This window comes from Cherax quadricarinatus, chromosome 89 (assembly GCF_038502225.1).
Source record: "Cherax quadricarinatus isolate ZL_2023a chromosome 89, ASM3850222v1, whole genome shotgun sequence".
In the NCBI taxonomy this organism is placed as follows: Eukaryota; Metazoa; Arthropoda; class Malacostraca; order Decapoda; family Parastacidae; genus Cherax; species Cherax quadricarinatus.
In genome coordinates this window covers 13,230,686-13,245,261 of record NC_091380.1, presented here as the reverse complement: position 1 = coordinate 13,245,261, position 14,576 = coordinate 13,230,686, and the positions used below count along the sequence as shown (strand labels likewise).

At 38.9% G+C, this 14,576-nt stretch overlaps 1 protein-coding gene across 6 annotated transcripts in view; it reads right to left on the bottom strand.

Moving 5' to 3' along the window:
• Positions 1-14,576, bottom strand: part of LOC138855328 (organic cation transporter protein-like) — a 238,601-nt gene that overhangs the window by 13,556 nt on the left and 210,469 nt on the right. For all 6 annotated transcript variants that reach the window (XM_070104205.1, XM_070104207.1, XM_070104209.1 and 3 more), the window contains exon 6: positions 402-534. In XM_070104205.1, the coding sequence (XP_069960306.1) occupies positions 402-534 (133 nt within the window). The remainder of the gene's footprint in view (positions 1-401; positions 535-14,576) is intronic.

The following is a 14,576-nucleotide window of genomic DNA, read 5'->3' as shown; positions in this document are numbered from 1 at the left end:
TGTGATTCATAATTTAAACTGATTCTCTAAGTCAGGATGTGATTCATAACCTAAACTGATTCTCTAAGTCAAGATGTGATTCATAATTTAAACTGATTCTCTAAGTCAAGATGTGATTATAATTTAAACTGATTCTCTAAGTCAAGATGTGATTCATAATCAGTTTAAGTAAATAATATAAATAGTGAATCTAGAGGCACAATATTATAACAGGAATATCCAAATAATCCGAACTTATGAAACTGATATGAATGACATAATCCGTCCTATTTAAGCCATAGTCTGCCTCATAAGTGCAGGTTATTTATCTTATTATTTTATGTACATGTCAGTGGAAATTTACTAAAAACTCTTTCTTAATTTTCGGAGAAAAGAAAAAAAATACGTCAAGGGCAAGTTACCTGGACGTTGTGAAGGTCCATCAGATGTCTTGGTAGGTCAACATTATTGACTCTAGCAACTCTCTGTATAATGTTCTTGGCTTCATCATTACGACCCTCAGCCACTAACCATCTAACACTCTCTGGCAGTAACCTAAACCAAAACTAAACTTTTATTAACAAACACAATCAAAGGGACGATAAAATGTCTTTAATATTATTTTTGAAGTAATAAGCCTGTATATATATATATATGCAAAACAACCACTCTGAAAGAATAGAGAAATTCCAAGCGCTTTCCTGACTACTCACATTATCAAGGAACTATGAAAGTAAAGCATCCAAGGAAGCTATATAAGGGGTCTGGCCGGCACCTCACTATTAGATCCCACAACGGTTTAAACACCTGACGCGCGCCGACCCAACTTGGATAGGTCCTTGGCACAACTCACCCCACAAACTATTCTACCCAAGAAATAAGAAATTTTAACGATTATTTGTCCAGTGTATTATTAAATTCTTCCCAAATTCTATTAATTATAAATGGATCTAATTTATATAAACCAAAGGAAATATTCATATTATTGTCAAAACTGCTTTTTATGAAACAAGATTCAATTATATTCCTGTCGACCATGGACTTGCTTGATACTACTTTCTCAACTTTTTGAAAATCAATTGGATGGTTAAAATCTCTTACATGAATAAATAGAGCATTGGAATCTTGTCCAGTTCTAATGCTATATTTATGTTGTTTTAATCTTAGTTCGAGATTTTTACCAGTTTGACCGTAATAAACTTTATCACAAATTTTACAAGGAATCCTATAGACACATCCATCAGCATTTTGGGGGGAATTCTTTATCAAAAGTTTTTTTACTGTATCAAGATTTTTGAATACAACTTTAATATTAAAAGTCTTAAGAAGAGAAGGCATATCAACCAAGTTTTCATGGTAAGGGAGAACCAACATATTTTTATTTGAATAAGGCTGGTTGTCCCTTTTTGGATTGTAAAAAGTATTTCTAGCAACTTTAAAAGATTTATCAATTACATTTCTTGGGTATTTTAAATCATTACCTATTTCATAAATTTTGGATATTTCCTCATCTATGAACTCAGGACTACAAATTCGTAAAGCTCTCAAAAACATTGATGAGAAAACAGACAGTTTGACTCTATCTTGATGCGAGGAATAATAGTGGACATAGGAACAGTTATTTGTAGGTTTTCTGTAAATTTTAAATTTGAATTCATTATTACCCTTAATAATTAAAACATCTAGAAAAGGCAATGAGTTATTTTCTTCAAATGTTTTAATTATTAAGGGTAATAATGAATTCAAATTTAAAATTTACAGAAAACCTACAAATAACTGTTCCTATGTCCACTATTATTCCTCGCATCAAGATAGAGTCAAACTGTCTGTTTTCTCATCAATGTTTTTGAGAGCTTTACGAATTTGTAGTCCTGAGTTCATAGATGAGGAAATATCCAAAATTTATGAAATAGGTAATGATTTAAAATACCCAAGAAATGTAATTGATAAATCTTTTAAAGTTGCTGGAAATACTTTTTACAATCCAAAAAGGGACAACCAGCCTTATTCAAATAAAAATATGTTGGTTCTCCCTTACCATGAAAACTTGGTTGATATGCCTTCTCTTCTTAAGACTTTTAATATTAAAGTTGTATTCAAAAATCTTGATACAGTAAAAAAACTTTTGATAAAGAATTCCCCCCAAAATGCTGATGGATGTGTCTATAAGATTCCTTGTAAAATTTGTGATAAAGTTTATTACGGTCAAACTGGTAAAAATCTCGAACTAAGATTAAAACAACATAAATATAGCATTAGAACTGGACAAGATTCCAATGCTCTATTTATTCATGTAAGAGATTTTAACCATCCAATTGATTTTCAAAAAGTTGAGAAAGTAGTATCAAGCAAGTCCATGGTCGACAGGAATATAATTGAATCTTGTTTCATTAAAAGCAGTTTTGACAATAATATGAATATTTCCTTTGGTTTATATAAATTAGATCCATTTATAATTAATAGAATTTGGGAAGAATTTAATAATACACTGGACAAATAATCGTTAAAATTTCTTATTTCTTGGGTAGAATAGTTTGTGGGGTGAGTTGTGCCAAGGACCTATCCAAGTTGGGTCGGCGCGCGTCAGGTGTTTAAACCGTTGTGGGATCTGATAGTGAGGTGCCGGCCAGACCCCTTATATAGCTTCCTTGGATGCTTTACTTTCATAGTTCCTTGATAATGTGAGTAGTCAGGAAAGCGCTTGGAATTTCTCTATTCTTTCAGAGTGGTTGTTTTGCATATTCGAAAATCAGCTGTTTACTGTGATCTTATTGCATATATATATATATATATATATATATATATATATATATATATATATATATATATATATATATATATATATATATATATATATATATATATATATATATATATATATATATATATATATATGTATATATATATATATATATATATATATATATATATATATATATATATATATATATATATATATATACATATATATATATATATATATATATATATATATATATATATATATATATATATATATATATATATATATATATATATATATATATATATATATATATATATATATATATATATATATATATATATGGAAATTGGTGTCACGCCCCTTGTGCAGATATCCCAGAACTAGCTACAAGCAGTATTAAAACAGAGAAGTGTTTCTGGGTATGCCCAAATGAGGAAAATCTGTGGACTAAAATCACAAGGGTATTAAAAGAGGACAACATCAAAGCTGCTTTCATAGAAAACCTGGAAGCTTTCTACAACAGATGGGAACATAAAAAGTCTGGGCTGAATGGTACTGCCCTTGATACTGGCCATGTAGTCACAAACTGTAAGGCTGGAGATGATGTCCTGGTAGTCAGAAAATGTGGGGCTGATAGTGCTGTCCTGGGAGACAGTAATGGTGAAGCTGGAGGTGCTGTCCTGGGAGACAGAAATGGTGAAGCTGGAGATACTGTCCTGGGAGACAGTAATGGTGAAGCTGGAGATTTTGTCCAGGTAGTCGGGAATTATACGCAGGAAGGAATACATATAAATGACCTCATAGGGGACAGGAGCAATAGTAGGGAAACAAGTGTAGTCAAAGATAAGATAAAACCAATATTGCAAACTAGAAATACCGCAGGAAATAGCAAACAAGAGGACTCCAATAGCAATAGTGAGGATAAATTACCAAAAACAACTGGTGGGAGCTCCATTGTTGGTGCTAGGGAGGATAGAAGTAAGACAGGGAAACATGCACCAACAGGGAATACAGTTACAGAAACCCAAGGCAAGCGGAAACCAAGCCTGTGCACATACTATGCACTTGGTATCTGCTGGCATGGGAAATCTGGAAAAACAGATGGGACGTGCAACTATGACCACCCTAGAAAATGCCATGCCCATATGACAACAGGAAAATGCAAACTCCCTTCCTGTAAGCTTTTTCACCCTGAAATGTGTACCTCTTCAGTACAGGAAAGACTGTGCTATAACTTAAATTGCCAGGCATACCATCTAAAGGGGACAAAAAGATACAAAACATCCAGGCCATGGGAAAACCTGGGTAGCCACAGCCACTCAAGAGGGAGAGGTTTTTTAGTGCCAGGAAGGAAAAAAAACTGGCAGGAAATGGCAGAAATCGTACACCAAATCCAGTCATTCCTGGAGTGGAACCACAGTCGATGGCCTCCACTCCAAACCAACAGATACAGATACTAATGCCGGAAAAAAAATCCCCCCCCAGTACCAACAATACCACCAGTCCGATAACATTCTTCTTTGCAAATATACAGGGTCTAAAGCCAGCAACAAACAACAAAATACCTTTCATCCGTGGACTGCTTGCAGAGGCAAAGGCAATGTTCACGGCTTTCACTGAGACCCACATAAAGGATCACTTGGACAATGAAATATGGATCCCAGGTTACAACCTATACAGATGTGACAGAGTGAACAGGCAAAAGGGGGGGTTGGCCTGTACATTGCAGAGTCACTTGTTTGCACAGAACTGCTTAATGCCTCAAATGACGTAGTGGAAGTTTTAGCAGTAAAGGTCGAGAACCAAAACCTAGTCATTGTGGTAGTCTACAAGCCTCCGGATGCAACATCCCAGCAATTCCAGGAACAGCTGTTAAAAATTGACCACTGTCTGGAAAATCTTCCAGCTCCTGCACCCAACATCTTGCTCCTGGGGGATTTCAACTTAAGGCACCTAAAATGGAGGAATATAGCAAATAATATTGTTGCAGTAATAACACCAGGAGGCAGCTCTGATGAAAACTCACACTCACACGAGCTTTTAAATCTCTGCACAAAATTCAATTTAAACCAGCAACTAATAGAGCCTACTAGACTGGAGAATACACTAGACCTCATATTCACTAACAATGATGATCTGATAAGAAATGTCACCATATCAAAAACAATATACTCAGATCACAACATAATTGAGGTTCAGACATGTATGCGAGGAGCCCCAGACCGACAAAATGAGACTAGTCACGAGGGAGCATTCACCAAATTCAACTTCAATAACAAAAACATAAAGTGGGACCAAGTAAACCAAGTCCTAACCGATATAAGCTGGGAAGATATACTAAGCAACACAGACCCAAACTTATGCCTAGAACAGATTAACTCGGTGGCACTCGATGTATGCACAAGGCTTATTCCTCTAAGAAAAAGGAGGAGTAGATGTAAAATAGAAAGAGACAGGCGCTCCCTTTACAGGCGACGGAAAAGAATAACAGAGCGGCTAAAAGAGGTCAATATATCTGAAATGCGCAGGGAGACACTGGTCAGAGAAATTGTAAGCATCGAACTTAAGCTAAAAGAATCCTTTAGGAGTCAGGAATCGCGGGAAGAACTAAAAGCTATGATTGAAATCGAAAGAAACCCAAAGTATTTCTTCTCCTATGCCAAATCAAAATCGAGAACAACGCCCAGTATTGGGCCCCTACTTAAACAAGATGGGTCCTACACAGATGACAGCAAGGAAATGAGTGAGCTACTCAAGTCCCAATATGACTCAGTTTTTAGCAAGCCGCTAACCAGACTGAGAGTCGAAGATCAAAATGAATTTTTTATGAGAGAGCCACAAAATTTGATTAACACAAGCCTATCCGATGTTATCCTGACGCCAAATGACTTCGAACAGGCGATAAATGACATGCCCATGCACTCTGCCCCAGGGCCAGACTCATGGAACTCTGTGTTCATCAAGAACTGCAAGAAGCCCCTATCACGAGCCTTTTCCATCCTATGGAGAGGGAGCATGGACACGGGGGTCGTCCCTCAGTTACTAAAAACAACAGACATAGCCCCACTCCTCAAAGGGGGCAGTAAAGCAACAGCAAAGAACTACAGACCAATAGCACTAACATCCCATATCATTAAAATCTTTGAAAGGGTCCTAAGAAGCAAGATCACCACCCATCTAGAAACCCATCAGTTACACAACCCAGGGCAACATGGGTTTAGAACAGGTCGCTCCTGTCTGTCTCAACTACTGGATCACTACGACAAGGTCCTAAATGCACTAGAAGACAAAAAGAATGCAGATGTAATATATACAGACTTTGCAAAAGCCTTCGACAAGTGTGACCATGGCGTAATAGCGCACAAAATGCGCGCTAAAGGAATAACAGGAAAAGTCGGTCGATGGATCTATAATTTCCTCACTAACAGAACACAGAGAGTAGTCGTCAACAGAGTAAAGTCCGAGGCAGCTACGGTGAAAAGCTCTGTTCCACAAGGCACAGTACTAGCTCCCATCTTGTTCCTCATCCTCATATCCGACATAGACAAGGATGTCAGCCACAGCACCGTGTCTTCCTTTGCAGATGACACCCGAATCTGCATGACAGTGTCTTCCATTGCAGACACTGCAAGGCTCCAGGCGGACATCAACCAAATCTTTCAGTGGGCTGCAGAAAACAATATGAAGTTCAACGATGAGAAATTTCAATTACTCAGATATGGTAAACATGAGGAAATTAAATCTTCATCAGAGTACAAAACAAATTCTGGCCACAAAATAGAGCGAAACACCAACGTCAAAGACCTGGGAGTGATTATGTCGGAGGATCTCACCTTCAAGGACCATAACATTGTATCAATCGCATCTGCTAGAAAAATGACAGGATGGATAATGAGAACCTTCAAAACTAGGGAGGCCAAGCCCATGATGACACTCTTCAGGTCACTTGTTCTATCTAGGCTGGAATATTGCTGCACTCTAACAGCACCTTTCAAGGCAGGTGAAATTGCCGACCTAGAAAATGTACAGAGAACTTTCACGGCGAGCATAACGGAGATAAAACACCTCAATTACTGGGAGCGCTTGAGGTTTCTAAACCTGTATTCCCTGGAACGCAGGAGGGAGAGATACATGATTATATACACCTGGAAAATCCTAGAGGGACTAGTACCGAACTTGCACACGAAAATCACTCACTACGAAAGCAAAAGACTTGGCAGACGATGCACCATCCCCCCAATGAAAAGCAGGGGTGTCACTAGCACGTTAAGAGACCATACAATAAGTGTCAGGGGCCCGAGACTGTTCAACTGCCTCCCAGCACACATAAGGGGGATTACCAACAGACCCCTGGCAGTCTTCAAGCTGGCACTGGACAAGCACCTAAAGTCAGTTCCTGATCAGCCGGGCTGTGGCTCGTACGTTGGTTTGCGTGCAGCCAGCAGCAACAGCCTGGTTGATCAGGCGCCGATCCACCAGGAGGCCTGGTCACAGACCGGGCCGCGGGGGCATTGACCCCCGAAACTCTCTCCAGGTAAACTCCAGGTATATATATATCTACATATATATATATATATATATATATATATATATATATATATATAAAAATATATATATATATATATAAAAATATAGAAATATATATACATATATATATATATACATATATATATATATAAATATATATAGATATATATATATATATATATATATATATGCTCGCCGCGCGTCACGTGTTTAAACCGTTGTGGGATCTGATAGTGAGGTGCCGACCAGACCCCTTGTATAGCTTCTCTGATGCTTTACTTTCATAGTTCCTTGATAATGTGAGTAGTCACGAAAGCGCTTGGAATTTCTCTATTCTTTCAGAGTGGTTGTTTTGCATATATATATATATATATATATATATATATATATATATATATATATATATATATATATATATATATATATATATATATATATATATATATATATATATATATATATATAACTGGGATGCTTGAATGTGCGTGGATTAAGTGCAGATGACAAGAAACAGATGATTGCTGATGTTATGAATGAAAAGAAGTTGGATGTCCTGGCCCTAAGCGAAACAAAGCTGAAGGGGGTAGGGGAGTTTCGGTGGGGGGAAATAAATGGGATTAAATCTGGAGTATCTGAGAGAGTTAGAGCAAAGGAAGGGGTAGCAGTACTGTTGAATGATCAGTTATGGTCTCAGTAGTAGTAACCAGGGTACCGTTGACTCAACGACCAACCGTCTCTGCCTGAGTTACTATCTGAATTCATATTGTGCTGACCTCAGCAGTATCAAAGGCCCCCTCATATAGGGTACTGTGGGCGGCTAGTCAGTGTTACGAGTGTGAGCAAGGAGATAGGTACGGCTGGCAAGGGCTCTCTCCACATATCTGCAATTATAAGTAATAACAGCCTACATGAGTATTTCTTACCTAATCCACGTGTCAGCCATTCTCGTGGGGTAAGCCAGTCAGCCAACCCAGCTTCTAACCCAGCTGAGAGAGAGAAGTAAGCCACGCAGTAAGAAGTAAGCCAAGTTCCTCTGAAGTATTGTCTATATCGCTTTGTGCTCCCTGTTGGATGCTAAGAGTGGTTTTCACCATTCCTGTGGCATAGAGTGGGTTATCAAGCCACCTTCGTGGGTAGAGGGGGGTGCACGGCAGTGCCCCAGCAGAGTCACACCCACCACCACCACCACTCTCTCCCACCACTATCCACAACCACCACCAGACACCTCATCTACCTGTGGTTGTTTGTACCCTTGTACCGGGTCCTAGTACTGTTTTGGCTCACATAATTGGTCAAGAGATTGTAGCTGGCGCCAACGACAACCCAATTATGTGAGTTCCCCGAGAACGCGCATTTCTTCCGACAACAGTGAATGTAGGAGGCGTCAGTATCACCGCGCGGGACACCCTACACCCGCCCCCATCACCAGTAATCGCCCGTCTACTACTCCAGACTTCAGTGATAATTTTCTTGAGACATTTTTCTTGCATTTAAAGACATTTGCGTGTGTGAGACATTTATAGTAAATTGCTTGTGTACTCTAAACCTTGTGTTTTCAGTTTTTCTTTGACTCATTATTTTTACAATATTTTTCAGTGTTTTCACTTATCTTATATTTTTATTCTGTGTTTTTCTTTATGCTACTCCTGTCTGTAGTAAGTATTATTGTGTAGTGTACCAGTCAGTCACCCTGTGTGAAGTGATTCATTTTTTTTATTGTATTCTTTCAGCATTGTATTCTCCAGTAATTGTCATTGTATTTCATGCAGTGATATTCACCCCAGTATACCAAATTATCCATTTATTTCTATGTGTGTTTTTTTTTTTCGTATGCCAGCAGTGTCTCATTCCTCTAATTTTTTCGCAGACTGTGTACCATTATTTTTGCCAGCAAATTTTTGTCATATCAATCACAGCAAGATTTTGTTGTATCAGTCACAGCAGGATTTTGTTGTAAGAATATATTATAATGAAGTGTGCCCCGCAACTGTAAGTGTTATATTACCTGTTTTGTTCCTGTGTTTTATTTTATTCATATTTTTATAATTCTTGAACAAATTCACTCTTGATGCAATTTCAATTACTTTTAACGTAAAGTGTTTTCTTTACTCTGCTTGAGTAAATTGTTTGGTCTAATTTACAATTAGGAGTTAAAGTGTTCAATCAGTTTATTTTTTTTTTTTTGATCTTCATATTTTAATTTTATCATGTAACCTGAGTTTTCCCAGTGACACTATTACTGCAGTGATTATTTCTACACTTTATTTTGTTGCACTTGTTCAGCAGTGAATTATTTCCTTCTATTGATATTTTTATGAATTATATTTTAATTTTGTCTATGCATTCTTAGAAAATACTTTAATTTCCCAGTTAACAATTTAGTAATTTTAATTTATACTTTTTACATTGATTTAAAATTTAATTAATTAATTTCTTTATTAGCATGAGTAAAGACAGCTCATTTTGAATTTAATTCAGTCTCCAGTAATATTTTTACTTGTATATTTCAATGTAAATTTTTTTTTCTTGGTCAATAGTCCTTTAAATTGAGTTTTCCTTCCTCTTGCAGTGTATCTTAGACATTATTTTTTTTATTACTTCTGCAGAATTAGTTGTATATCTTTTATTTCAATTCTAGAATTTTATATCATTTTATTGTTCATTATTTTTGCCTTATTTGTTCTCGTGTTACTTTGCCATTATGTCTCACATACCGTCAAGTGATACTTTAGTGAATGTCGACACTCAGACCTCTCAGGCTACTATTGCTGGTCCTGTCATCAGTCCTCACAGTTCCTTACCGACTGACAGACCGACCCAGACACCGAGATATTATAGTTATACTCGTGATTCCCTTGATGCGTTACCTTTATTCAATGGCCATGTACATAGTCTTGAAGCATGGTTTGCAGCCATTCGTTCTCGTGCTAGTGCTCTAGGTGAAGGTCCTCCTTCAGAGGAAAGTCTTATCAGACTTGCTAAAGAAGCTCTTTATCGATCTCCTGCTGCTGTTCACGTTGTTGATCTCCTTGATATGCGAGACTTCAGGAATCTTACTAAGTGGTCACAATATGAGGAACTGATTCGTTCTTTCCTTGTCCCAGTAAAAACAGCTGATCCATATGTCGTTCTTAGGGAACTAGTGAATGCTACACCCATGAGTAATGAATCGTTGAGTGCATTTGCTGTTAGATTAGACAAACTTTTATCATCATTTATCAATGCTGTCCAATCATCATCTTTTCTCCCTGAAGAGGCTAAACCATTTACAGAATCACTTGCTAAAATAGCAGCTTTTGGAACAATTAAAGAACTAATGCCGCCTGCTTCTGTGTGTGCTTATGAGGCTCATCCTCCAACTGTAACGATGGAACCACTTACAGCTTTAAATCATGTACGTTCCTTGTGCCCCCAGGGTACTTTCCCTTGTATTAAAAGTAATGTCACAAATATGCCTCAGTCTGCACCACCTCTTGTTTGCGCCACAGAGACAAATAGTGGTCGTCAACCATCTCAGAGATCACCAAGAACCAGTGTACAGAGTCGTTATACACCTCGTAGTATTCATAGTACATTCAGTAACCATAGTCGGCGGAATTGTTACAACTGTGGTTTCCGTGGCCATATTGCAATTAATTGTCCTGATAGTTACCCTAAGAGACGTCGTACTGATGATGAGTACTCAGATCTTCCCTACTGTACTTATCATAGAATACATGGACATGACACATCTGAGTGTAATGCTCTCTATAACCTTCAGTACTCTAGGTCTTTCCGTGGTCGTTCCATCTGCAGAACCCGTAGAGGAAACAGATCTCGTGGTTTTCAAAATAACCAGAACCAGGCTCATTCTTTCAATTCTCAAACTAACCAGAACCAGGCTCGTTCTTCCAATTCCGGGGAATTCGAGCGCCCCAGTCAAACCGTCCCATGGTGACAGTAGGTGATAATGAGTACACCATCCCCGATGATGTTGCTTCACATGTCTCTGACATAGATGATTTTGGGGATGGAGTTGAACAAGTCTTTTCTGATGACAATCCACCCTTTTGTTTGCACATAACTTCCAATGCAACCATAGGCCCTATAGTGCAAGCATCTGTTTATGATGCGCCCGTTCATTTGTTCATGGACTCTGGTGCGCAAGTCAATATTATTAGGTCTAGTTTGTTTAAGGATAAGAAGTTACGACATGTCCTTCTCGTAGAACCAACTCCTGTGTCCTCCCTTAGTGGAGTATCTGGTTCTCACCTGCGTGTCCGAGGTCGGACTTCCCTAACCTTTTCTACCCAAGGTAGAGACTTCACTGCTTCCTTCCTTGTTGTCGACCAGATTACTTTCCCTGGTGACCTTCTACTGGGATTTGCTTCCATGCGAGACTTACGCATTGTGCTCGACCCTTATCGATGGCATGCACAAATTGACGACTTGATCGTTCCATTCTGGGGTTACCAACTTGGATCAGAAATCTGTTATACTGCTGCAGAGTATGATGTACGGATTAAGTCCTTACAAGCTAATGCATTCTCCAGTAGCGTACCCAAGCGGTCAGGCACTGGTAATTCTGTCACTCCCATCAGTGTTCCACATACCTTCAGATTTGCAGGATAGTCCGATGCCTCAAGTGTCCGAGGACGCTCAGATTGCCTTGAGTGCACAACCTATCCCTGCAATGCCTGCTAGTTCGAGTAGTAGTTTCTCCACAGGGGACGCCTTGTCGGAAAACAATTACTTGCAACTAGTAATGCCATCTCTTGTTGATGTCACATGCCGTCTGCAGAAAGACGTCTCTGTTGCGGCTAGTGCTCTCACTAGAGTGTCTGTAGTTGTTCCTAGTGTTCCAGATGGTGATAACGTCCTAGTTGACAGTGATTCCTGCAAAGTAAAAGGTCTATTTGTTGAACCATCCTTACATGTTGTACGAGATAGTAAGATCCATTTCTACCTGGCCAACACTTCTGGTCACAGTGTTCGCCTTAGAGCAAATACCAATCCTGTTGACCTTGTTCACTATCCTTACCCTGTTCAGGTAGAGGATGAGTTGTCACCTGACCAGTGGGTCGGTGCTATTTCTGCCGGGGAGACCTCATCCACTTCACTGGATCAATCTGTTCCACCAGTAGAGGAGAAAGACTTAGCTCCCACTGACTTCCCAGATGAAGTCAAGCGTTTGTTGACTCTGTTGAACAAACGTCGTAAAGCCATTGCTTTACCAGGTGAGAAGATGGGTATAACGAACTTATTGTCCCATCGTATTCCACTTGAACCTGGTACTAGACCTATCTACATACCTGCGTACAGAATGCCTCATTCACAAGTTGCTGTCGCAGAAGAATTGATCAATCAAATGCTTGATGATGGAGTTATTGCACCTAGCAATTCCCCTTGGAATGCACCCTTGATACTAGTACCTAAGAAGGATGGTACTTGGCGCCCAGTAATTGACTTTAGGAAGTTAAACGCGAAAACCATTCCAGATCGCTTTCCACTCCCTGTACTGGGTGATCTTTTACGTAATATCGGAGATAACAAAGTCTTTTCAACCCTAGATTTGTTACAAGGGTTTTGGCAAGTCCCTCTTCATGAGGACAGTCAAGAGCTAACTGCATTCTCCACTCCTACAGGTCATTATCACTTCCTCCGTATGGCATTTGGAATACGATCTTCCCCTATCACGTTCTCAAGGCTCATGACTAATATCTTTAGAGGTCTTATGGTGTACTTAGATGACGTAATCGTCATGTCTAAAGACGTGGATACACACTTGAAAAGACTTGATGTAGTGCTTGGTAAGCTTGAAGAAGCCAATTTAAAGATCAAACTGTCTAAATGTCAATTTTTCAGATCAGAAATTAAGTTTCTTGGTCACGTAGTCACTCCTAGAGGGGTTACGACTGACCAAAGTAAAGTAACTGCAGTACTAAATTTTCCAACTCCCAAAACTGCTGATGCCGTAAGATCCTTTGTGGGCTTAGCAGGTTTTTATAGATCTTTCATTGCCAATTTTTCTTCCATAGCTGCTCCTCTAACTGAGTTGCTTAAGAAAGATGCTCCTTTTGTTTGGACCTTCCGTCAAGAAAGAGCATTCCAAACTCTAAAAGAAAAGCTAACATCTGCTCCAATTTTGAAATTTCCAGATTTTTCTAAGCCTTTCTATCTGACAACTGATGCTAGTTCAATTGGCATAGGTGCCGTACTAGCTCAGAAGACCGATGGCAAGTACAACGCAGTTGCATTTGCTAGCCGAGTCCTTACAAAGGCTGAACGTAATTATACAGTAACTGAGCAAGAAGCTTTAGCAATAGTATGGTCTTTAAAGCACTTCCAAGACATTATTTATCAGTACTCTGTTCATGTCTTGACAGATCATGCTCCACTGATACCCTTATTCCAGAACAAACAACCTACTGGAAGGTTAGCTAGATGGACCTTGACTATCCAAGAGTTCAATCCCACCTTTGAGCATTTACCTGGCAAGTCAAATGTAGTCGCAGATGCCTTATCGTGACATGTTAGTATAGTAACTGCAGACCCTCCATTTAGTGCTGAAGATGTAAAGAATGCTCAACGAACAGATCCCATGTGGTCTGGTGTGATTCGATTCCTGCTCCAGGAAGATCTTATTCTGAATGTGAAGCCACCAGCACCCATCAGTGACTTTGTCATGAACCAAGAATTACTGTATCGAACAGCCGAGTTGGGTACTCCTAGCAGAAGAGTATACCAGTTAGTAATTCCACAGTCACTAGTGAATGTAGCCTTACAGCTAGTTCACGATGTACCAGGTGTTGCACACCCTGGTATGGATCGTTCAGTAAAACAAGCCAGATTGAAATACTTTTGGCCTCGAATGGCAACTGATATTTCTGAGTATGTTAGGAAATGTAGTGTCTGCATGCAACATAAAGGCAATGCTAATGGTCCTAATCCAATCCAAGTGTATCCAACTACTAGCGAACCTTGGGAAAGAGTTGCGCTAGATTTGTTAACTAATTTCCAATGTTCCCTCCAAGGTAACAAACATCTGTGTGTTATGGTAGACCATTTCACCAGATATTGTGAGTTAGTTCCTATTGCAGATAAGACTGCCGAGACAGTAGCTAAAGCGTTTAAAGAACGCATTATCTGCAGGCATACCACCCCTAAGTCCCTAGTAACAGATAATGGAGGTGAATTCTGTAATGAAATTCTTGAAAATTTGTGTACCTTGTACAAGATCTCTAAATCCACCATTGTTCCTCATCATCCTGCCAGCAATGGGTTAGCGAAACGAACCAATAAGAAAGTACTTGATGTCTTGAGAGCCACTATCAATCCCAACAGT